This window comes from Pteronotus mesoamericanus, unplaced genomic scaffold (genome assembly GCF_021234165.1).
Source record: "Pteronotus mesoamericanus isolate MK-2021 breed Mesoamerican mustached bat unplaced genomic scaffold, CSHL_Meso_final contig_94, whole genome shotgun sequence".
NCBI classification, from domain to species: domain Eukaryota; kingdom Metazoa; phylum Chordata; class Mammalia; order Chiroptera; family Mormoopidae; genus Pteronotus; species Pteronotus mesoamericanus.
In genome coordinates, this window is record NW_026555285.1 from 9,248,822 (window position 1) to 9,272,904 (window position 24,083).

General features: G+C 42.6%; 1 protein-coding gene across 1 annotated transcript; it reads right to left on the reverse strand.

The window, feature by feature from the left end:
- Window positions 1-2,167: 2,167 nt before the first annotated feature.
- Window positions 2,168-14,569, reverse strand: RGCC (regulator of cell cycle). Its single transcript, XM_054586387.1, has 5 exons — window positions 14,335-14,569; window positions 13,596-13,781; window positions 6,236-6,343; window positions 3,997-4,059; window positions 2,168-2,758 (listed from the first exon to the last, which is right to left on the reverse strand). The coding sequence occupies exons 1-5, from the start codon at window positions 14,381-14,383 to the stop codon at window positions 2,751-2,753; spliced, it is 414 nt and encodes a 137-aa protein (XP_054442362.1). The 5' UTR covers window positions 14,384-14,569; the 3' UTR covers window positions 2,168-2,750.
- Between the last annotated feature and the right edge of the window lie 9,514 nt (window positions 14,570-24,083).

Genomic DNA, 24,083 nt, shown 5'->3' on the forward strand with positions numbered 1-24,083 from the left:
GTGGGGTATAAAACAAAGTAACGAATGAACAAACAAAACAACAGCCAAAGAAAATTCATTGCTACTACAGACAACAAGCAGTATGGTGGTTACCAGAGGGAAGGGGGATGAGGGGAGGTAGAAGAGGGTAAATGAGGTCAAACATATGGTAACTGAAGGAGACTAAGCTGTGGGTGATGAGCATGCAATGTAACATACAGATAATGTATTAATATTACGTATTTGAAACTTATATAATCTTATTAGCCAATGTTACTTGAGAAATTTAATTTTAAAAAAGAATGGAGCTGGCCCGGGTTGGGTGGCTCAGTTTGATGGAGCACTGTCCATACAACAAAGGTTGTAGGTTCGATCCCCAGCCAGGACACATACGTAGGTTGTGGGTTTAATCCCCCCCGTCGGGGTGCATACAGGAGGCAACTAATCAATGTTTTGTTCTCACATCATGCTTCTCTCTCTCTCTCTCTCCCTTCTTCTCTCTCTAAAATCAATAAACATACCCTTGGGTGAGAATTTAGAAACATAAAACTAAATGAATAAATGTGAAAGGAATGGAGTTGGATCCCTCCCTCACATTGTATACAAATACTGATTCAAAGTACATCAAAGACAGAAGTGTGAGATTTATATAATGTAAGAGCTGTGTGATTCTATACAATTCTTTAAAAAAAAACATAGAAGTAACTTTGTGATCTTGAATTAGGCAATAGTTTCTTAGATATGACACTAAAGGCACAAGTAACAAAAGAAAAATATAAATAAATTGGACTTCATTAAAGTTTAGAACTTTTGTGTTTCAAAGGACAGCATAGAAGAAAATATTTGCAAATCAGAGGTCTTATAAGGGTCTTGTATATAGAATACATAGGAAACTCCTTCAACAATAATAAAGACCACCTAACTAAAAAGTGGGCAAAAGATTTGAATAGACATTTCTCTAAAGTCTAAAAATCACCAATGAGTACATGAATAGATGTTCGACATCATTAGCTATCAGGGAAATGCAAGTTAAAACCACAATAAGATACAGCTTTTCACCCACTAGGATATCTATATTTTAAGACAGACAATAACAAGTGTTGGTGAAGATGTAGAGAAATTGGAATGCTTATGTATTGCTAGTGTGAATGTAAAATGGTGCAGCTCCTATAGAAAAGTTAAATATGAGGTTATCATATGACATAAGAATTCTACTCCTTGTTATATACCCAAGAGAAATTAAAGCATATATCCACACACAACAAAAATATGGTATATCCGTACAATGGATTATTATTCAGTCATGAAAAAAAATGAAGTACTGGTTCATGTACAACATGGATGGACCTTGCAAACAGTATGACCATGGAAAGAAGCCAGACACAAAAGTATTGTATGATTCTATTCATCTAAAATATCCAGAATACACAAGCCCATAAACCCAGAATTAGCTAGTGGTGATGGGTGCACAGCCCTGTAAGTATATTAAAAAATGCTGATTTGTAAACTTTAAATAGATGAATATCAGAGTATGTAAACTATATCTCAATAAAGAAATAAAGAAAACATATGGGTTCAACCCAAAAGCTTTCCCAGAAACTGGGAGAAAAGGGAGTTTTTTAGAAAGTTTTAGTTTCCCGATATCCTTTAAAAAACAGATTAAATATAGCTCACTTTTGAAGATATAAATAAAACTATAAGTAACTAAGTTTTGAATGTGTGACCTATGAGAACATAAGAATTGAGGTTTTTAAATTACTTGGTTATCAAAGTAATACCTAGTTATTTTAGGCTTTTAAATAGAAAATCATAAATAAGAAAATTTGAACTTTCCTATTTTTATACCTCTCTCCATCCTCCAAAAGAGGTGGATGGGGTGGGGGAGTGAGCACTGGCCTCCACATGAAGCCCACACTATAGAGGACATCGCATCTAGACCTTCTGGCTTCATGAAAGCCAGCTGAATAGCAAGGCCAACACCATGAAATCTTCCTTAGCACAGAGACTTATAAGAGCATCGCCATTTTTAAGTCTCCTAGTTGCCCAAATGTTCCCTCATATTTAAGTCCTGGATTGTGAATGAAAATGATATTTCCCTTAAATTGGAGGAGAGGCGAACAGAGATCAAAGAGAAACCCAAATTCCATCAAAACCACAATCCTCAAATTAAAATTTTCCTTTAATCATATGTCAACAATTCTCTTTCGAGTACAGAAATGAACTTCGAAGTAACACTTTGTGTGTACCATCCTATTGTCTAGTACAATTGGCAGCATCCAAGGTCCTTGTTAGACATCAAGAAGCAGGTCATTCCCACTAGACTATTATTTGAATTATAATATATTGAAGGAAATAAAAAAATGAAAGCTTACAAAATACAGACTCCAGTTCAAATTTTATTTGCATACAAAAATATATTATAATGAGAAAAGCATATCACTGTTTCCAACTATGTATAATTAATTACAAATATTTTCATAAAAGCATTTTAAATTACAGGGAAGCTATGTTTTAAGAGAAAATACAATATTAGCATGGGTGGTGTGTTCTAATATGCTGCAAGCAGGTAAACAAAGTCCGTTTCACTGTCAAAATTGCCCAGAAATGAGCCCAAAGGCTAGTCTTAGGACCAGCCTGAGAATGGTCTGGTGGTAGGTGAGTGCTCATCTCTGTTCCCTCTGGCAGCAAATTCTGTAGCTGATTTTACCAGGTCCTTAGAGCTTTCTGAAGTTTCTTCTTTACGATGACGGGACCCAGAACTTCTCCCTTTCTCACATATCTGTAAATAGGATAGACAAAGTTATCCACTCACAAAAGTTTACGATTCCTATGCTTAACTACCATCTCAGATATGCATCAAAGCAACAAGCTTAATGGCAGGCTTCCCACATAATGTGTGTCTGATTAACTGGTATGACTGGTCAGCCAGCTGCAATTTCCATGAAGGAGACAGGCTTGTTACATGGGTCTAATACAAACTGAGCTGCAATTACAAAGATCTCTGTGAAAACAAGCCTTGGTCTTCCAATGAGGGATGGCACAGTACGTAAAAAATGGGCAATCAGATCTGCAGGTAGAGAACACACAAGACTTTCCACCTAATATTTAGGTCTTTCTGAAATTGTGTTAATAACAGTTATTTTTAAATAACCAATTCTCGGTTCAATTTTTCATATTTTACCCAGCCATTTAGCAGAGCATAACATAAACTATGTTATGGAAAAATTAACTCTTTCATTGAAAATTCTCCAAGCCTGGTCTGTGGCTGAACAAAGTCCCCAGGAGTAGAGCTGCTGAAATGTTTATATCAGAAGCTCTAGCTGATCCTTCTGACTCCTGCAATGCTGCCTGTTTGAAACAGTATGTAAATTGAGTCTCCCATCCCTTCTAGATTCCTCCTTGCCGTTATGATTAGATATCTTCAGTTTCCAACATTTGTTGGTCACACAAAATAGGGTATCATTGTGTAATGGCCAAATGGGAAATCAGATGTCACATACTTAATACCGGTCTTTCAGTAATTGGTGTGGGTCTTTGGTTACCAGGTCTCCCCTAGCCAACTCTTTCTCTTGGGACCCAACCCTCTGGAAGTCAGACGTCACCAAGCCCCTGGACCTATCCTGGGAAAATTTCCCCGTCCTGTGGGATGGAATCCTCTGGCGTGTCAGCATAATGGTTGCACAGAAATCAGCTCATTTCTTCTGTGAAAAGCCTGGCCAGCCATCGTGACGATAAAGCTCCAATCTTGCTCTAATGACTATACTACTTTACTCTCCATTTCTCAAACAAAATGCCATTGTTGGCTGGTGGTCTGTTCTCACTGTTTGAAAAGGCACCAGTCTACTTTAAGGCAAGCTGATCCCCCCAATTTCTTTTTGAGCCACTAGGGTCCTATTTGGGAACCTAAAGAGGCCTTGTGCTATAACTTCCTGCCCCCAAGCAAGTTGGTAAACATTACAGCACTTTATCAGAGGTGTCAGTTTTGTTTGATTTTTTTAATACCATGCATGTACTCACTTGCTAATGTTCTGTCAAGATCAGCAATAAAGTCTTCTAGCTCTTTTGTGTCTCCTAGTTTAGCTGAAAAACAACAGGTGGAGTTCAGTTTCCCCGTATCAGACAGCTGATGACTCCCATGTTTCCCACCATCATGCAACCCTGTTTTGCATCTCTGTATCTTCAGAGATGTGGGTGAAGAGCGTCCTGTACCAACCCCAAGTGTCTCTCCAATGTTTACTTCCAGTCAACTCAGAAACTTATTCCGAAGAGTGACCTAAATATTTCCTTCATCTCTCTCCCTCACCCCAACCGCTTGGAAAAACCACCTCCCTTCAAGGCCTTCTAAATTTAGGGAGGAGGTGGGGGTGGTGTGAGAAGCAAGGAAGGAAGATAAAAGGTTTTGATTTTTTTATTGTGTAGGATTTGAATTATCAGTCAAAAATATGTGGAAAACATCGCCCTGTATGGAACGGAACCCCAGATCCTTGAGTCCTGCTGCACTTCTCTCTCTGACACTTCCTCGTTTGTGCTGTCACTTAGGCCCTCAGTGTCCTTCCAGTAGGAAATGCATGAAGAGCCACTGGTTCCGGCTCGAAGTGGTACAGAGAAAGTGACATGAGGCTTCTCTCATACCATGCAGGTGCCCGCAGGAGATAATGAGTCTTTACTCTGATTTCATTCCCTCTACAGCTGGAGATACATACTTTTTTCTGTATATCTTGCTTTCTTCTGTAGAGTTCATCATTTGTGCCTTCTCTGAAATGCATTCCTGGATATTTGTATTAATTAACCCCTACTGGCTACAAATGGCTCATTGTTCTTAGCTTTTAAAGTCAATTTGCCAGTAGGGCTTTGTTCCTCTCTTTAATTCCTACCTTTCGAGGATCAAGTAGCAATCTGGGCATGTTTTAAATGACTTTCTAGACTGCTCTGTCTCTCTGAATCCAACAGCTCTGTTACAGATGCAGAGCTAGACAATGGCGGAATCCCTAGCAACTGTTAATATTGCCATGCTGAGAGGATTTTAAAATGTCTCTTGAAAAAGAGGAAAATTCTGCCTTAATGCCAGAGTGAGAAAAGTGATAGAATATTCATATTTTTTAACTATGTTCCATTTTTATTGCATTCTGCAACTATTTCCACCAAGTATAATGTTTCTTAAGAAAAAAAACTCCTGCCCTGGCTGGTGTGGCTCAGTGGATTGAGTGCCAGTCTGTGAACTGAAAGGTCTCCAATTCAATTCCCAGTCAGGGCACATGCCTGGGTTGTGGGCCAGGTCCCCAGTTGAGAGAGGCAACTGCTGGATGTTTCTCTCACACATCAATGTTTCTCTCCCTCTCTTTCTCCCTTCCTTCCCCTCTCTCTAAAAATAAATAAATAAATAAATTTTTAAGAAACAAAACTCCTTTTGTTTTAATTGCCTATAACAGAACATTCAGCTCTTTACCTGGAGACACTTTTTAGTTACAAAAAATAAGAAACTGTTCATACATCTTTAAAAACTTCTAGGTCTATTAATATTACAGCAGAGACAAGCTGGAGCTACTATTTTGAATCATGTTAGATCATTGCTTGTCTCATAATGATGACCCCATCTAATTGCTAAATTGGTAATCTGAAATCATTGGTTAAATAGTTTACGCAATAAAAAGAATCCTACTTTCTGCAAAGCCTAAATACTAAGTTTTAAGTTCTAGAACCAACCAGTGAGGCAGGGCACTGTCCTCTGGCGCAGTTGAGAGAACACCACAGGAGAGAAAGGAGAGTCTAGAGTCTACAAGCTTTCCTTCTCCCTGTGAATTTGGTTTTTTGTATACCACCCCACTCCCCCACACTGTTCCTCTGGCTATTATCTGATTTCATTTTCACACTTATCAAAATCCTTAAAAAAAAATAACAAATTCTGCCCTGACTGGTGTGGCTCAGGGGATTGAGCCAATCCACTGTGAATCAAAAGGTCGCCAGCTCGATTTCCAGTCAGGGCACATGCCGGGGTAGAGGACCAGGTCCCTGGTTGGGTCCGTACAAGAGGCAACCTTTCTCTCACACATTGATGTTTCTCTCCCCCTTTTTCTCCGTCCCTGCCCCCTTCTCTAAAAAATAACTTTAAAAAAATAACAAGTTACATAAAATATTAGCCATCTACTTGCTTTGCATTTGGGAAAGATTGATTAAGGATCAGAAGGAAGAGAGAAGACATTGAGAAGGGGAAAGGAATAAGGAAGGAAAAAACCTCAACTCCAACTAGGCAACTCACCTTTCCGAGGAGTGACAGTGGGAGAGAGCAGAGCTGGAGTGGAGTCTGTTGGAGAATTCAGTTTTTCATCACTGAAGCTGAAGCTGTTCCTATAAAGTGAATCTGCACCTTTTAGGAAAGAAAATATAACCCAACTCATTAGGAATGGCTTTCAGTCTACAGTCTGTTGATGACCAACAGCTTATCTCCAAAGGAAGCAAAAGATATAACTTTCTAATAAAGAAAGCAGGCTAATTTCCAGACTTTATGTTTATGCCCCAAAATGATTTGAGACAGAAGAGTGTGCCAGTGTGTATGTGTGAGTGCGTGCCTCCAATCCTACACACCAAAAGCCCTTCTTCCCTAAAAAAGGCAGGGTATGAGGGAGTCATCACGACCAGACCAGCCGCCTCTGCAACGCATAGTGGCCTACTGCCCAGGTCTCTGAACAACACCCAGCTGGTTTGGGATCTTTGACATAAAGAATTATCTTTCCTAAAAAAATTTCCATCCTGCTGTCTGAACTCCCGAAAATATAAACAAAAGGCTGGATCTCATGACTTAAAAATGTTTGCTGCCTACTCAAGAGAGAATTTTGTCATGTGCCTGCACTCTGGGGATAAGGTAGAGAGGGTCAAAGATAAAGATTTCTCCTCCTGTAGCTTGTCTGTTACAGATACTTCAAGCTTTCACTGCCATACCCCCCAAAACTAGAGGGACTACACGGCTGAAGCAGGGCTGCACTGGGGGTCAAGAAAACCACTCACCTACTAAGCACTGGAGTGCCCTGGAGCAAGAGAGTATCTCTGGGCCTCAGCTTACTCATCAATAAAATGGGACGATGGACTAAATAATCCTTAAAGTCCTTTCCAGCTCTGAAGTTCTGAGATTCTATTTCTCTGACTCCTGCCAAGGGAGAGGAAACCAACCCACAGCTGAGCCATGTGGCTGTGACAAGGAAAGGAGCTGCTAGCTGAGCTGCAAGACTACGACAGGCTCAAAGGCAGAGCAGACAACAGAAGCAGGATGTGGCCACTGAGGTCACAAGGGAGCAGTCTTCCTGGTTAAAACAAAACACAAAGCCAGCCACAGCCGTAGAGCAGAGATGAGCGCTGGAAAGGCTCTTCAGGTGAGAGAGGGAAGCCGAATCATGAGGGCCTGGCCAGCCCCCACTCCGCAAGGAGCCTCGCTCACCTAATCCAATCACCTCCAGGTCAGGACGGGGCAAAAACATCCTTTTTTGGTCCCCTTAACTAAAAATGAACATGACTATGTTACAAAAGATATGCCCAGAATAAAAGTGGTTTTCAGGAGCAGAGGTTTCTGGTCCCAACAGAAATATCTTCATCCTTAAGAGGCTGATACAAGCTCTCAGGCACATCACCCAGGTCTTTTTCCTCCCACCCTCTTCTGCCAGGTGGCCCAGCACCCCACCACTTTGTCATCTGAGCCTACACACCCATCTTGTCCACTTTTCTAAATACGCCCAACCTTCACAATCTTTTTGCCTTTAGAGGTCCAGCTCACCACATCATGTTTCAGGGCTTTGCTGATGAACACCTAATGAGGTCTGAACACTGAACCTCTCACATTTCCCTGAATATATATTCCTAGATTACTGGTCTTTTGAAAAGAAGAACTGTGATCATCTAAGTTTGGGAAATAGGAGATTCCTCTTGTGCATTTCCACTTTAACATCCCTGAGATGTCTTGTGATAAAGAAAGTCCTATTTCCCAAGTTTACTTGGTCATGGAACACTTTTTTTTGGCACCCCTGTTAATATTTCTTACCCTTGTACCCAGTGGAACTCAACTTGGGAAGTTCCTCCTGTTCACCTTGTCAGCAAAGCCCACCTCTAGAGCAGACCAGATTTTCTCAAAGGAAAGCCTTTCCCCTACATACAGGAAAGTGGCTGTGTCCACTGCAACCCTACAGGGGAGTGTTACTCCTTGTCACCATGCAGTAGTCAGGAGAATCACCACAAATTTGTGGGGAAAAGATGAGGCAAGATTTAGGGGCAGGAAAGCCACAGAGGGCCCTGGGGAGACAGGCCTCGTGCCCAGATTCCTAAGCCAGAAGGAAAGAATATGAGGACTTTGACACATTATCTTTGGTTCCAAAGGGCATCCGAGAGCTTCACCCCCATCCCTGGCCCACAGTGCCAAACCCAGAGACTCACTGGCCCACATTTCAGTGGCCACACCTCTGTTCTCTATCTCCCAGAGACAGTTGGCCCTCGAGAGTCCACTTCTCCACCACACCTATTCCACCCCACCCCATACCATAGCCCCTGCCCTGACTTTGGACTTTCATTTCTATTCTGCTCCAACTCTCCAGCAATTTTACATCCACATACACTCATCCTTTGGCAGGGGAACAAACACATGCACACACACACATTAGCTCACATTCAGGCTCACTGATACATCTTGATATCTCTCTCTTTACAAGAGTTCTTGTGCACAATCTGGGTCAAACTTGACTCCAGGCTCCAAAATATTCAGCCATCAAAAGGAAATGAACCCCAGCATGCTTGAGCCAAAACTGCCCACAGTTTAGTTCTACCCTGTGATAATATTCTACAAATGTCATCCATGAAAAAGATTAAAAGGACAACCTCAAAAGCCTCAAAGATACTGTGGGCCCAGCAGAAGCTGCCACCATACAGATGTGGGATAAGAGGCCCTGGGAGAGCTGGGTGACCCTGTGCAAGTCACTGCACCTCTGAGGCTAGTTTCTTCTTTTGCAAAAGGAAAATGATAACTTAGGTGCTGTATGTATGATACCTATGGATTTCACAATTTTATTCTAAAGTTCCTGGCAAAATGGAGGACGGAATACCCAGGAGAAAACAGGTCACCACAGAGAATCTTAATGAGAATCCAGATTTTGGGCCCAGGTTTCCTCCTCTTCTTCAGATAGCAGCAAAGAGAAGTTTATCTTCAGGGGTGCCCTAGAACAAACCTCCCAAGAACAAACCACCTACACAGAAGTACCTCAAGCTCTAGACCTCTCTTTACCCTTTATCCAATAAAACTTATTACAGACTTTTATTAAGCATTTTCAGTGGACAAGGTCTCACGCTATGCATTGTGGTAAATTTAAAGGTGAGCAAAGTCTGACTTCCTGCTCTCTTCACTCCCCTGGAATGCTTTTCTTTGCAAAATAACAGCCAGTTAGTATAATAAAATGACAACAATGTTCACTGGCTGATAACATATTAATGTATTATTGTCTCATTCATATATCAGGTATGATTAACAGGGGCTTAAAGGACATATAACAGTGATAATTTGGGGAACTTTGGCAGGTGGCAAGACTAGATATTTTAAAAACCTTACACCTATTTCGATCAGCTCGAAAGCCCATCTCACAAGCAACTCAAAGCCCCATTAAAGTAAAACATCCCTGGCAAGTCAACTTGCTGTGCTGAAGTCAAGGACCACAAATTCAGGGACCAAGTTTTCTAAGACCATGTCAAAAGATAGGTAAGTACATTAAACACACAAACATCTCACCTTAGGAACACCAGCAGAGCCTGGGAAGCTCAGCTGCAGAAACAGAGGCTTATTTAAAAGGTAGATGTGTTTTTTTAGTTTAGGGGTGGGGAGAAAGGTAATTTAGGGTTAGCACCACCATGCGCTAGTCCAGAGGGAAGTAAAACCACAGACAGTGAACCTTGTCCAGAGCTTCTGTAAATATAGAACAATCCCACACGTTTAAGGCAAGCAAACTATAGTAATTAACTGGGAAAAGAAAGCTTTGGACCTGTTTCCCTTTTGCCACAGGGAATGGGGGATGGTAAATCGCCTCCTCAATAATCTAAATTCTGACAGCCTCACTAAAGTGAGATAGAAAAAGAAAGAGCCTTTTTCTCAGTTTCACCACTGTCGTCTCAGCTTCCTCTCTGAGACTGCTCAGTCCCTCTAGGCAACTCTCCAGGTGGCCTTCAGAGTGAGACCCATCACCCACTGAGAATTCCTAACACAGCACTAGGGCAACCTGAGGGCTCCTAACTCCCCGTTCTTTCACGGTTTAAACAAGTTCTAGTCTCAATGGCTCCTATGCCTGATCAGACCATGTGCTACCCGTAGCCTGGCACCCAGGATCCGTAAGGTCCCACAGGAACCTAGAGAGAGCCTAGGAAATGATATACACACATTCTAGGTCTTGCTCATGCTAAGAAAGCCAGTTGCTCCCCCTGCGATATCATAATAGCCCTAGTCTATAGAGTAGACTTCAGACCTTAAACATATTTGAGACGTCATGATGTGCGTTTAGAGTTCTGAAAACACTGAGGAAACAGTATAGTTTTTTAAATAAGTTTAAACCAAAGATGTTTACAATTCCTGCAGTGCCTCTGAGGATAAAGTTTGAACCACACTGCATAGCTCCTAACTGCCCTGTCCTTTTCTGCTAAAGTTAAAACGACTCCCACTAGGGTGCCTGAGGTTACCTGCCGGAGCCCAAGTAGGGAAAAGGAACCAGTCTATTTTGATCATCCCCATTTGGACGCCACCCCTAATGTGAAGGTTGTTATTTTGGTCCTCTTCATGTCTTAGGACTCCCCAAGTGGAAACAGGAAGGAGTATTTTCTTACTAAATATCCATTCTTCTCTCCTATCTAAGTAACTTGCTACTGTGGGTGGAAGAAGAAATGTCTTTTTCTCATTTGAATGCAAGTAACCTAATATTTTTTAATGAGAAAAGGAAAGATTCTTCCTGAATTAGGAACGCAGTGGGTCAAGTGAAAACCAAGGTAACCTTGGTTTAGAGTTTCATATGCTAACATTTTCATGCAAGATATTACGTTAAATGTGTATGTAACCTACGTGACATAGCATGATACATGCATTTTACTGTTTATTAAACAGAACAAATATTTCTTCCTAATTATGAGCTTTTGGATATTTCTAATTGCACTATTAAATAGCATTCACTCAATTTACAACTAGAGAAACCGAAGCCCCCTCGGCACCCAGAGTCCTGACAGTGCTCAGCCTGGGCTCCGCTGTCTCAGCCACATGACTGCTACTTGAAAAACACACCTTCAAGCACAGCCACTGTTGCTAAGTGGGCACGTGGTCTGGGCCCGATGGGACTTCAAGTCTATTCCTGAGGACTTTGTTCCTATTCCAGGCAACAATCCACCATGACAGAGCAAGACCGTAGGGAGAGAGCCCATGTGGTTCTGCTATTTTATCAGAAAAATGTAAATAACAGTGGTAGTAACAGAACTGTGATAGAACTTATAGGACTGTGGTACTGATCATATGAGACAATGCATATAAGGCACAGCAAAGAGATCTCTAATAGTAACAGCTAATAAATAATAATAGTAATCACAGCAAGGGCTTGGCAAAAGTGACCCCTTATTATCATTATCCTGATATGTCTCCCTTTTGGTGAACTAAATTCAGTAGGCTATACCTCTCTCAAGCATTCTCTTCCACAGAAAAGCATTAAACAGACAAATCAGACAAATGAGTATAACAAATGTCTGTGCTCAATTCTTGGTGGCAATTAAGATATACATACTATGCGTCCCTAAGAAATTGCTATTTAGATATATAATACTTCTGCCAAGAATATTTCTAAGCAGCCTTATGGAGGACAAACTACACATTTGTGGAAAAGACCAGTGTCATTGGAACCTTCTTTATACCTTCCCCATTACTTCTCTAAACAGCAAGCTAAGGGTTAATTTAACAGTTAACAACACAAACACAAAGCAAAATATATGCACATACCCTAAGAACAACTATAGAGTATTCTAAATATCCCCCCAAAACTGTTCAGAATGTTTCAGAATGTTCCTTCCCTTTGAGGCCCCTGAAAACAGATCCCAGATCTGAAATTCTACCCAAAGGGAGCTGCAATCACCCATGAATGGGCGCTCAGACTGTGCCCCCAGCCAAATGCAGCTGTGGTTTAGAAAGGCGCTGTTCTTGCAATAGAGCAGCACTGGACAGGCCGCCCAGTTCTCTTTCCTGTGGGGGAGAGAATTTGTCCTCCATGAATAACTTGCTCCATTACCCAGTAGAAGGAGATGTATTTCAGTCTGGCCACAGATACCGAGACATATTTCAAAAGTTTTTAGACTTCCCTTTGAAATTAAAAATAAGTGGTCTGGTCATTAGCCACAAAGTTCAAAAATACAAAATGGAAAATTAACAGCACACTATTACATTCCCTTTCACCTCAGAGCTGCAATTAGATCTAACCCTTGGGCAAGGCTGCCAAACAAAAGTCAGCTGGAACTCAGGTTTCTGACTCATACCCTGAAGGGTGGTGAGCGCCCTTTATCCCTTTTCAGGAGGACAGCTCATGTTTAAGTCTAGGACTGTTGCAAGGAAGAACTTCAGACTTCAAAAGAAGAGAATTACAAGGAAAGGTCATTGCTTTTACTTCCAGAGTTGAGGGCAGCAAAGGGAGGGACATACATGCCTGTAGCCATCTAGGGAGTGACGTCTCAACTATAACCCAGAATTGTTTCAAATTCACTTTGAAAAATAATCCAGGATTTGAAACCCACAATCATGTAATACTAAGAAGTCACCAAATTTGCTGTTTGACACCTAAACAGATATCCGTAATCTTTACAGGACATCTGAGTTCCTGGTTGTTTAGGACACAGACCCTGGAAGTCACCAGGAAGCATTTCTGTGCCCATCTGCTCTCTGGCTCCCCCGGGCCTGACTGGGGAGTCCAAGCCAGCACTCGCCCTGACCGACCTGCCTGGAGGAAGAAGGGCATTTCCTAAAACACTTGAACTCAGCAGTGCCAGGGAATCTTTCAAAACTGTATGTAATAGAGCAGCAAGTCTGGGAGCTCAGAGCCAAAAGGAAGTGCAAGAAGCTATTTCAAAAATCCCAAGAACAGCAGTTGATTTGTGAAACCTTTCCTGGTTTCACAAATGTTTCAGTATTGTGACCTCTCATGTCCCCTCCCACCATTTGCTCCACATCCCCTGAAAAGTTATTGCAGAGAGGGGAGCAAAGTGGGGACAGAAGGGAGGAGGGGAACTGTGGAAATGTCAGGAAGGCTTGAGTCCCAGGAGTCCTGTCTGGCTGAGGCAGGACAAGCTGCCTAAACCTTCCTGACTCGTGACACCTGCGGGTGGAAGGTAGACCAGCTTGCTCTCAGGAGGCTCCCCGTGACTACGGCCAGCTTTCTGGCCCGCTGGGCCTACCACCCTGGCGACTCAGCTCTCCCAGCGGCCTAGAGACTGCTCTGAGCCGTAGGGCTTCCTTCGCTGGGCCCCGCCCACCCCTAGGTTATCAGAGACGCAAACTGAGACCCGCGCCAGAGCGCTCCTTAGTGGACGGGTAAGGGCAGTCTTAGGGCTCTGCGCGCCTTCCCTGGTGGGGACCCACTTACTCTCGGAGTCGCTGAAACCGCTGCTGTCACTAACACTAGCGCTGCTCCGCCGCTTCATGTGCTGCAGATGCTCCTCGTAGTGAAAGTGGCGCTCGTGGAAGGGCGATGCGAAATCAGCCAGCACCGCGTCGAACTCGCACAGCGCGTCCGTCAGGTCCCCGGCGGCGGCGGAGTCCAAGGCCGGGGCTGGGGGCAGGGAGCGTGGGCTCGGATGAAGCGAAAGGGGCGGCCGTCCCGCCTGGAGGGGGCCTCCACCATTCCCCAGGATAACTAACATTCACTGCGCGCTTGCCAAGTGACAGCCACGCGGTCGCTGCCGTTGCTTCTTATCTTTTAATACTCAACCGACGCTCCGCACGAGTCTATTATCCCGCCCATTTTAGAGATAAGGAAACTGAGCCTCCAGAGGGGAAAGGTGTAGGCCGAAGGTCACCCAGGAAATCGACACAGTGGAACTTTTCCCACGCGCTGCCGGCTACGTGTCCCCACGCTCGCTCCCCCGAGGGCGTGTGAGAACGCGGTGGCGGTGGGAAAACTGAGTCAGGATGTACCCGACGAGTGTCGGGCTCGGATCCCCCGCCCTGCGTGGGGAGAGAAGCTGGACCCGCCAGGGACGAGTTCCCGCCGGTGAGGATGAAGGGGAGGTGGGGGGTAAATGGTCGATACGGCATCACCCTTCTTTCCCCGCCCCCGGGGGTGCCACCTGCGGACCCAGGGCTTTAAGGGGACCCCCACTCACCTGCGGCCGCGGCGGCCGCGGGGCTGCTCTGCGCTGCGGGCGGCTTCATGGGCGGGCTCAGCCCAGCGCGCGTGGCGGAAGGTCCTGCGAGGTGCTGGCCCGGGAACAGTGGGACGCTCGCGCCGAGACCGGGGTGCTCCGAGGCTCGCTCGCCCGCTCTGCCGGTCGCCCTCGCCCGGCAGCCCTCCCGCCGCGCCTCTCGCAGCAAGGTCCGCAGGCGCGCGCACTTTCACCAGCCGCGGCCAACGCAGCCCCGGTGTCATATATAGTCGCTGCCGGAGGCGGGGCTGGGCGGGGCCGCCTGGTGGGACCGAGCCGCCGCGCCGGGGACGCCCCTGTCCCCACACACAGCCCTCGCCACGCGCCCGCCGGGGAACCGCAATGACTAGGAGTGGCCGCAGCCCCGGTTACAGCCCCAAATATTTACCCGCCGCTTTCCCCGCGTGTCCTGGCAACCCAGCCCACGAGAATGTCTTTGTCGTCACCAGAGACCCACAGAGTTTACCCTTTGGCTGGGGCTCTGCGTTTCCCGCCTTGTGCCCTGAACCTAATCCAGCCTCAGCTTTCTCACCTGTGAAGTGGAAATGCTGAGCCTCCCTGGTTTGCTGCGAAGAATAAAGGAACCAAAAGCCGCGAGAGGCCCAGAGGGAGGCTCCCACGCATCCCCACCCCATTCCCCAAGGGAATTAAGCTTTGTGGGTGGAGAGGGTGGGGGCAAAAGGGACAGAAGTCGGTGGAGTCCATGCGTTTAAAAACCTTAATTGCTATTAAGTTAGGTCCCCGGGCCTAGGGCTCAGTACCGTCCTAGGCGTCCCCTCCAGCGCCGACTTTATTAGGGAGCGGCTTGTTCGCGGAAGAAAGGAGTGCGTAGGTGCAGAGAATGCCTGGCACCTCTCCGAGTCCACACTAATGGGCCTAGTGACCGCGTGAGGGACCAGTAGGGCTGCCCAATGCGGTAGCTGCTCTCAACAGGTGGCTATTTACATGGAAAACAATTAAAATAGAATTAAATGAAAAATTCAGTCCCACTAGACACAAATTAAGGGCTCAACAGACGTCATCGCTAAAAAGTCTATTGGAACTCAGTGTCAAGGTCTCCAGCCTCAGGGAGAAGCGAGAAGCCTTATCCTGGTTATCAAGGACCCCCAGGTCAGGTCTTGGCGTGCACCATTTTACCCTCGGAGCAACCCTGAGAGGTGGAATCACTGCTTCTGTTTTACGGGTGAGGAAACTGAGGCACAGAGAGGTTAAGTAGCCTGCCAGTTGGTAGTTATGGAAAGGCAGCCCTTGTCCTGTTTCAGAGCTGCTTTGGGCTTCCCCACACACTCCTTTCTTCCACAGCGTAAGGAGAAGAACTGAGCGCACAGGAGGAAGAAGCTCCACATAAGGAAGCAGATAACCCAGGTCCCTCAAGGAACAAGGCAATGCATGTTGTTGTTGTTCTTGTTTTTTTGTTTTTTTTTATCTTCACCTGAGGATATGTTTATTGATTTTAGAGAAAAAAGGAAAGACAAACATCAATGTAAGTGAGAGAGAAACATCCGTCAGTTGCCTCTCATGGGCATCCCAACCAGGGATTGAATGTGCAACCCAGGCATGAGCTCTGACTGGGAATCGAACCCTCAAACTTTCGGTGTATGGAACAACGCTCCAACCAGCTGAGCCACCCAGCCAGGGCAAAGCATGTACGCCTTTCATTTTATCTCTTTTTTTCTTTTTTCCCCCACTTCCCCTTTAAAAATATTTTTCCCTCTTTCCCTTCCTCATGCTCTTTGAGTTTCTATGGCACCCACTGGCGACACTGTGGGCTGGCAGAGCAGCAGCCAATCTGGCGGCTGAGACCAAGGAACTGCCTTTCAAATGCAGCTCTCCCTCTTTGGCCAGGGCTGGATGCAGGGTGATGGATACTCCAGCCCAGCTCTTGCATGGTGGTTCAGGGTCCCTGTCAGCTGAAGAACTGGCCAAGCCGATCTTAAAAAGAGCCTACAAAACATCTCTGGTTTTTAGTAGCTACGTCAGTTTACTGAGAGAGTGACAATGACGATAACCTCAGCTCCACTAGGAGAGGATGATTGGTTGGCTGTTGTCGTCTGCTCCCCATTGTAAGGGAACCCACCCAACCATTGGGGAGATGGGTCCCCAACTCAAAGTGTCATCTCTTCTAGGATGGATGTCACTTTGGTCATGGAGGACTACTGCTCTCTCTCTCTTTCCAAATTATAATTTTAATATACAGGAAAATATAGAGAATTGGGTAATAGCACTCTGTGTAGCCACCACTAAAAATTAACACATTAACATTTTGTTATTTTTGCTTCAGATATTTTTTGAGGTATAACTTACATACAACAAAGTACACAAATATTGAGTATATAGTTTGGTAAATGCTTACCTGTGTATTTACCATCTAGATTAAGTTGTAGTATTTTATCACACTCCCCGCCCCCCTGAAAAGGTTCCTTATGGCATTTTCCAGTCAATAAGAAACCCTTATGGTAACTCATTCTGAATTCTGTCACCAAGGATAAGTTTGCTAGTTCTAAAACTCCTTAAACAAAATCAGTCTGTGTATTCTTTTATATGTGGTTTCTTTTGCTTAACATAATGCCCATGAGATTTATGCAAGTTGTTGCAGTATTAATCCATCCTCTTGCTGGTGGACATTTAAGGTGTTATTTTGTTGTTACTGTTGGTAGAGGTGGTGCTGTTTTTACTTGAAATAGTGCTGCAATTATTCTTTCACCTGTTTCCTTGTGTATGTGATTAAGAGTCTCTAGGATATATGTCTAGAAGTGGAATAACCAAATTGCTTTAATTATCTCTCATCATTGACTAATTAAAACTGCTATGAACATTCCTGTACATTTCTTTTGGTGCACATAAATAATTCTCTTGCGTTTATACCTAGGAGGGAAATTCCAGAATCATAGGAGAGGCATGCTCTTAGCTTCCAAAGATACTATTTTCTGGAGTGGTCGAATGAATCTACACTCCTAGCAATGTATAAGGATTCTAGTTGCTGCATATTTATGTCAACATATGCTATTGCTAAACTTGTTCATGTTAGCCATTATGGTGAGTGGGTACTGGTACTTACTGAAGTTTTATTTGTTCCTTCCTCCTGTGGCTTTAAGTTGCATTTCCCTAAAAAGTAATTAAATTGATCACCTTTTTATATGCTTCAATTATTTCTTAATAAGAAAAAATAGAACAGTACAGATAAAGTTAAAATCCCCTTTTCCCTACTTTCAGCCCTGTCTTCCTCTCTCCCTCCTCTGAGGCGATCATTACCATGAATTTCTAAGTATCCTACGAGTCCATGTTTTTGTACCTAAACTGTATTTATATGTTTACATAAAAAGTATATTATTTACATAACCACTTTCATGTTACAATATGCTTTGTTTTCACTCAACATTGTTTTCAAATATGTCGATACATACAGATCTAGTTTATTCATTTTATCTGCCAAGTAGAATTTCATTGAATGACAACAGCATGATTTATCCACTCTTCAGTTGACGGACACTTAAGTTGTTTCCAGTCTTTCTCTATTGCAAACAATACTGCAGCCATCCTGTTACCTATCGCTTCGTGCACACATGTAAGTCCACTTCCGTGTTCACCTTGATTCCTTCCCTAGAACTAGACAAAAGGCAGGGTTAAACCTTTCATTTCATGAGCCTTCTGGTTGGGCTTTACTCTTATTCCAGAGCATCTGAATAGTCCACAGCCATCTGACCATAGTGATGAAGATGATAAGTGACCTCACTGTTTGGGTGTGACCTTGTCCCCCACTGAGGAGGAGTGAGAGCACTGTCTTTCACTAGCCCGGAAACTAAATTAACCATAACATCCTTACACTGCGATTTATACACACTTCAGGTTCTAGACGGTCATCCAGTTACACAGGTCTCCTTCAAGAAAAAAAAAATGTGATAGCTTATGATTTTGAAACAGGACAATCACAACTTCTTACATTTTTAAAGACTAGTTCTTTTTCTTAGTTGGCATCTCTTGCTCCTGTGTCCTGTTAACCACTCTTTCCTTAAAACTTGTCCTGAATATCCTTGTAACAGCCTCACCTCATCATTTCTTCTCAGGGCCCTGTTGAATCCCTCCTCTGTATCATTAAACTCTGAGGTTCCCTACAGGTCTCTCATTGACTTTTCCTTCTCTACACTCTTTCCAGGCCATCTCATCCCCTCTCAAGATTGTAGCTAACATTTATAAGTTTTCAAATATCTATTTCTAAACCTGAATTTTTTCCCCTCAAGTCACTTATAGCCAATCACCTATGACTCTTAGCCTCCCTCTACAGACCCTCCGTAGGAAAACTTCCAATTATTTTCTAATGTCGGATCTCTCCTTCCTATTCAGTAGTAAATAGTTAGGCCCATGGATTCCTGAAATAAAGATTTCCCAGCCTCCCTTGCAGTTAGGAGTGGTCATGTAACTAAATTCTGGACATTTGAGCAGAGGTATCATATACAAACTTCCGGAATGTACCCTTAAGGGAAGGAGGGCAGGCACCTTCACCCTTGTTTCTCTCTGGTGGTGGAAGGCAGACATGAAGCTCGATTTCACACCATGAGGTGGAAGCCATGTACTGAGGATGGCAGCAAAAAAGATAAAAGAATCCTGGGTCCCTGATGTCATAGAGCTGCCATACCAAAAACTCTGGAATACCAACACATACATGAGAGAAAAATAAAATAAACTGTTCATTTTGTGTAAGCCACTGTTTGGGGAGTTTTTGACCCTTACAGTTGAACCTAATCCAAATACCTAATACCTCACACAAATCTCACCAGGAACTCTTCATCTCTGGTCTTGTAAGTTTAAAAGACAGTCGCTTCTTTTAATTGCTTAAGCAAGCTTGAGTTGTATTTCAGTGACCACATTAGTTTTCTAGAGGTGCCATAACGAGCTACCACAAACTGGGTAGTTAAAACAACATAAATATAGCTTCTCACAGTTCTGGAGGCTAGAAGTCCAAAGTCAAGGTCAGCAGGGTTGGTTCTTTCTGAAGGCTGTGAAGGAGAATATGTTCCATGTCTCTCTCCTATCTTCTCATGGCTTAGAAGCAACATTTGGCATCTTTAGCTGTAGATGCATCGCCTTGCAGATGATCTCTGCCTTCATCGTCACATGGCCTTTCCCGTGTCTTGGTCTATGACTTTTCTCATTTTCTTAAAAGGACACTAGTCATGTTAGATTAGGGGCCACCCGAAGACAAGTATGACCTCATCTTAACTTGATTACATCTGTGAAGACGCTATTTCCAAATAAGGTCACATTTGCAGGTATCGGAGTTTAGAATTTCAACATATTTTAGAAGGGATTACAATTCAACCTAGAACAGTGCTGTAAAGTTCAACATTAACTTACAATAGCCAAAATCATCTTAAAGAATAAATACACTACCTGATTTCAAGACTTTCTATAAAGTTACAATTATTAAAACACAGTGGTATTGACCAAGGACTGGCCAATAAACCAATGAAACAGAATGAGTTCAGAAATAGATATACATATATTTCATTAATTGATTTATAATAAAGGTATAAATGTAATTCAATCAGGAAATAAAAGTATTTTCAACAGTTGTGTGGGAATACCTAGATATTTATACAGAAATTTTGTTTTACTATAACACCTACTATACCCTACACAAAAATTAATTTAAGATGGATCATAGGCCTAAACATAAAAGCTAAAACTACAGTTTCTGGAAGAAAACACAGGAGAATATCTTCACGACTTTGATGTAAATTGAGAAATCATACTTCACCAAAATTTAAAACTTGTTCATCAAAGATACTATTAAAAAAAGAAAAAAGCAAGTCATAGGCTGAAAGAAAACATTGCAATACATATATCTGACAAAGGATTTGTTTTTAGAACATATAAAAACCATCTGTGAACTAGCAATAATAATAATAAACAACCTAGTAAAAATAAAAGATGGACAAAACACTAGTGCACACACCTCATAAGAGAAGATATATGAATGACCAATAAACACATGAACAGTCAAACCCTGTGATCTGTCAATTCTGTGTATTTTCCCAAAAGAAATGAAAAACCAACATAAGAATGAATTTTTAATTATAATAGCCAAACACTGGTAACAACCCAAATGCTTACCAACAAAAGACAAGACATACAGCTGTGATGTATTCATACACTGGAATGCTGCTCAGCAATAGAAATAAACTACTGACACACACAAAAACATGGATGACTCTTAGAAATATTATGCTTGCAAGAGTACTGTGGTAGGCAGATAACAGCCCCTCAAAAATGTCCAGGTTCAAATTTCTGTAATAACATGGCAAAAGGGCCTTTGTGTGATAAAAGGTACAGACCTTGAGATGGGGAGATAATGCCGAACTATGTGAGTCCTTAAAAGCAGAGGACCTTTCCTGGCGATGGTCAAGGGGGCTTGTGACTTGGAGGAATTGTCAGAGATGCTCTGTTGCTGGCTTGGAAGATGGAGGAAGAGGCCACATGCCAAGGAATCTGGGTGGCCTCTAGGAGGTGAAAAAGGTGAGGGAAAAGACTTTCCCATGCAGACTGCGGAAAGGAACCCAACTCTCCCAACACCTTCATTTTGACCCCCTGAGAACACCTTGTTGGACTTCTAACCCCCTCAAAAACAGTAAAATTATACATTTCTGTTGTTTTATTCTGTTAAATTTGGGAAAATTTGTTATTAGAAAACTAATAAGGTGTACAGTTATGATTCCTTTATATGAATCCAAGTCTAAAGAATAGGTAAAACTAATCTGTGGAGCTGTAAATCAGAGGAGTGCAGCACCCCAGTGAAGTGGGTCAGGAAGGAATTTTCAGGAAACGTCTGTGTCATTATTTGGGTGATGGTTACATGGGTGTATACATTTGTCAAAATTCATGCAATTGTACACTTGAGATTTATGTAGTTTATACAAAACAAACCTCCATAAAAAGTAAGGCGAAGCAGGTGCAGCCGTGCAGGCTGCCTCCCTGTCATCAGGATCTCCTATTCACAGGTTCTGGTCTACTCTTTTCAAGGGCAATCATGCACCTGTATCACTTGCCAACCCACAAAATCACCATCTTGAATCCAAAATCCCACTGCTTTAATCGTCCTAAAAAGTCTCAACAATGCAAGGGATTTCTCTGGCAAACAGATGTCCCTGGCATGGCCCGCAGGAGGAAAGAGGAGCGCCCCAGCTCCTGGCATGTATCAGACCCTTTGCGTCCCTCTCACTCAGTCCCCTTAACAAACCCACAGAGATGATATTAGGATCTCCATTCTACAAATGAGGATACCGAGGTCCAAACAGCTAAGAATCTTCCCGACATGACTCAGCTAATGGGAGACAATGCTTCACTCCGCATCTGTTTAACTCCCCTGGTTGACCCTTTTTCAATGACCCCAAGTTACCTCCCTCCCATACTTACACCTTAGGCCTTGGCACTGTGCCTGCTTCTTTTCAAGGACTTCCAATGATCTATAAGAAATGAGATGAACGGGAGCAGAACTTTCCAAGGGTCAGGGCCCTCCTGAAGAAGGCTCAGCTGAGAATCTGAAGAGAGCTTTTTTCACAATTGCCAAAATCTGAAAACAACCAAGATGCCCTTCAGTAGGTGAATGGACAAATAAACTAGTACAGCCACACAATAGAATATTATTCAACACTAAAAAGAAATGAGTCATCAAGTCATGCTAAAACATGGAGGAAACTTAAACACACAATAGTAAGTGAAAGAATCAATCTATAATATTCTGGAAAAGATAAAACTATCGCATAGAAACATCAGTGGTTGCCAAGGGTTAAGGGAGGGAGGAACGAGTAAGTGGAGCACAGGAATTTTTAAGGCCTAAAACTGTTCTGTATGATACTATAATGGTGGATACATGGTATTACACATTTGTCCAAACCCACAGATTGTACAAGAGTGAACTGCAATGGAAACTGTGGGTTTCAGGTGATTATGATGTGTCACTGTAGGTTCATCAGTTGTAACAAATGTACCACTCTGGTTGGGGGTGTTGACAATGGGGGAGGCTATGTCTGTGCAAGGTGGGAGGTGTGTGGGAAGTCTCTGTACTTTCCACTCAATTTGGCTGTGAACCTAAAACGCCCCTAAAGTTTATTTTTAAAAAATAGTAAATAGGGTCATGTCAGAGAAAACAAGAAATGTTTAGAAAAAGAAAAATACCTCAATGTGATTTTTTATAGCTTTATCTCAACAAGATTGACATATAATAAACTGCACAGATTTAAAGTATACAATATGGTAAGTTTTGACTTATGTTTACAAGATAGCGAACATAGGCACCACCCTCAAAAGTATCTTTGTGCCCCATTACAGTCTTTTCCTGTCCTGTCCTGTCCTGTCCCTACCCCACTCCCAGGCAACCACAAATCTGCTTTTTGTCACTAGAGATACTGCATTTTCTAGAATTATATATAAATTAAACATATAGTACATAATCTCCTTCTGTAATTATTTTGAGATTTATCCATGTTGTTGTGTGTATCAATAGCTCACTCTCATTTTGCTAAATAATATTCCACTGTATGGATATATCACCCACTGACAGACATTTGGGTTGTTTCTTATTTGAGCTATGGCTAATAAAGCTAGAGTACAGCTATAGGCAGACATTTCTCTAGGGTAAATACCTAAGAGTAGAAAGGCTTCATCAAATGGTATGTATTTAACTTTCAACTCTTACAGGAAGAAGAGGACTTCAACATGATTTTAAACCAAAAGAACCCACGGCATGTATCAAGCACTTTCCAAACAGAAGCTTCCTTACAGCCAGGTTCTACAACTTTTTGCTGCCACCATCTGGGGAGCAAAAAGAGATGAGAGCTGTCCCCAGATGTCCACCTCCAGGACAAGGATCTGCTTTCTCTGCTCTCTTCAGCAATGTTGCCCCCAACCTCATCATAACCACAGCCTACAGCCCATTCAAGAATCATTTACCTAATTTGATTACAAGTGAGGAATTTCAGAGTAATTCAAACCACAAACATAACTCAGTGGGGTGGAAAAGGAATGTGGGCTTAAATCTACTTTCTAACCAAATGTAGCATCTTAATAGCACAGAGAAAAAAAAAACTTCAAATGCTAGAAATAAGCTAGCACTTTCTTTACAACCCAAACTAGCTTTGCAGGTTGTAAAATATCTCAGACATGTTTTTTTCCTAGTGCTTGTCACATGGTACATACGTAATTTGCATTTGAATGAATGAATGAGTACATGAATCAATACCATATATATTCCTCTAATTAGTCACAGTAACAGTGAAGATGCAATTAGTTCACGCCAAAAGCACTCAAAAAGTGATCTAGCAATCAGAAGACCTGGTCTCTGGTATTTACTTGCCTTGCTATTAAACTAGCTGTGTACCATGGGCAGGACATTGAAACTTTCTGAGCCTCAATTTCCTATATATAAGGAAAACAACCTAGCCTTTTAAGCTTTGGGGATATTTAAATAAGATCACACGGGCAAAAATCCTTTATACACCGTCAGTGTGCCACAAATGTAAAATGTCTGCATTTACAAATTTATTTACAAAGCTATTAGCAAATAAAAACATTTATACAAATGACTTTTTTTTTAACACCATCTTCTGAAAATTCAAATCTGTCTCATATTTAGCTCAACATTGTTAGTGAGTTAAGGAAGAGCCAATTTTTCCCAATCATAGTAAACCAAGAAGCTGAGCCACAAAAAGGTTAAT

Excerpts from the sequence above, each read along its gene's own strand:
- RGCC (XM_054586387.1), bottom strand. The coding sequence starts at position 14,383 with ATGAAGCCGCCCGCAGCGCAGAGCAGCCCCGCGGCCGCCGCGGCCGCA. Across the intron at positions 6,344-13,595 it reads CGGTTTCAGCGACTCCGAGA|GTGCAGATTCACTTTATAGG; the intron begins GTAAGTGGGTCC and ends CTTTCCTAAAAG. Across the intron at positions 4,060-6,235 it reads CACTGTCACTCCTCGGAAAG|CTAAACTAGGAGACACAAAA; the intron begins GTGAGTTGCCTA and ends GTTGTTTTTCAG.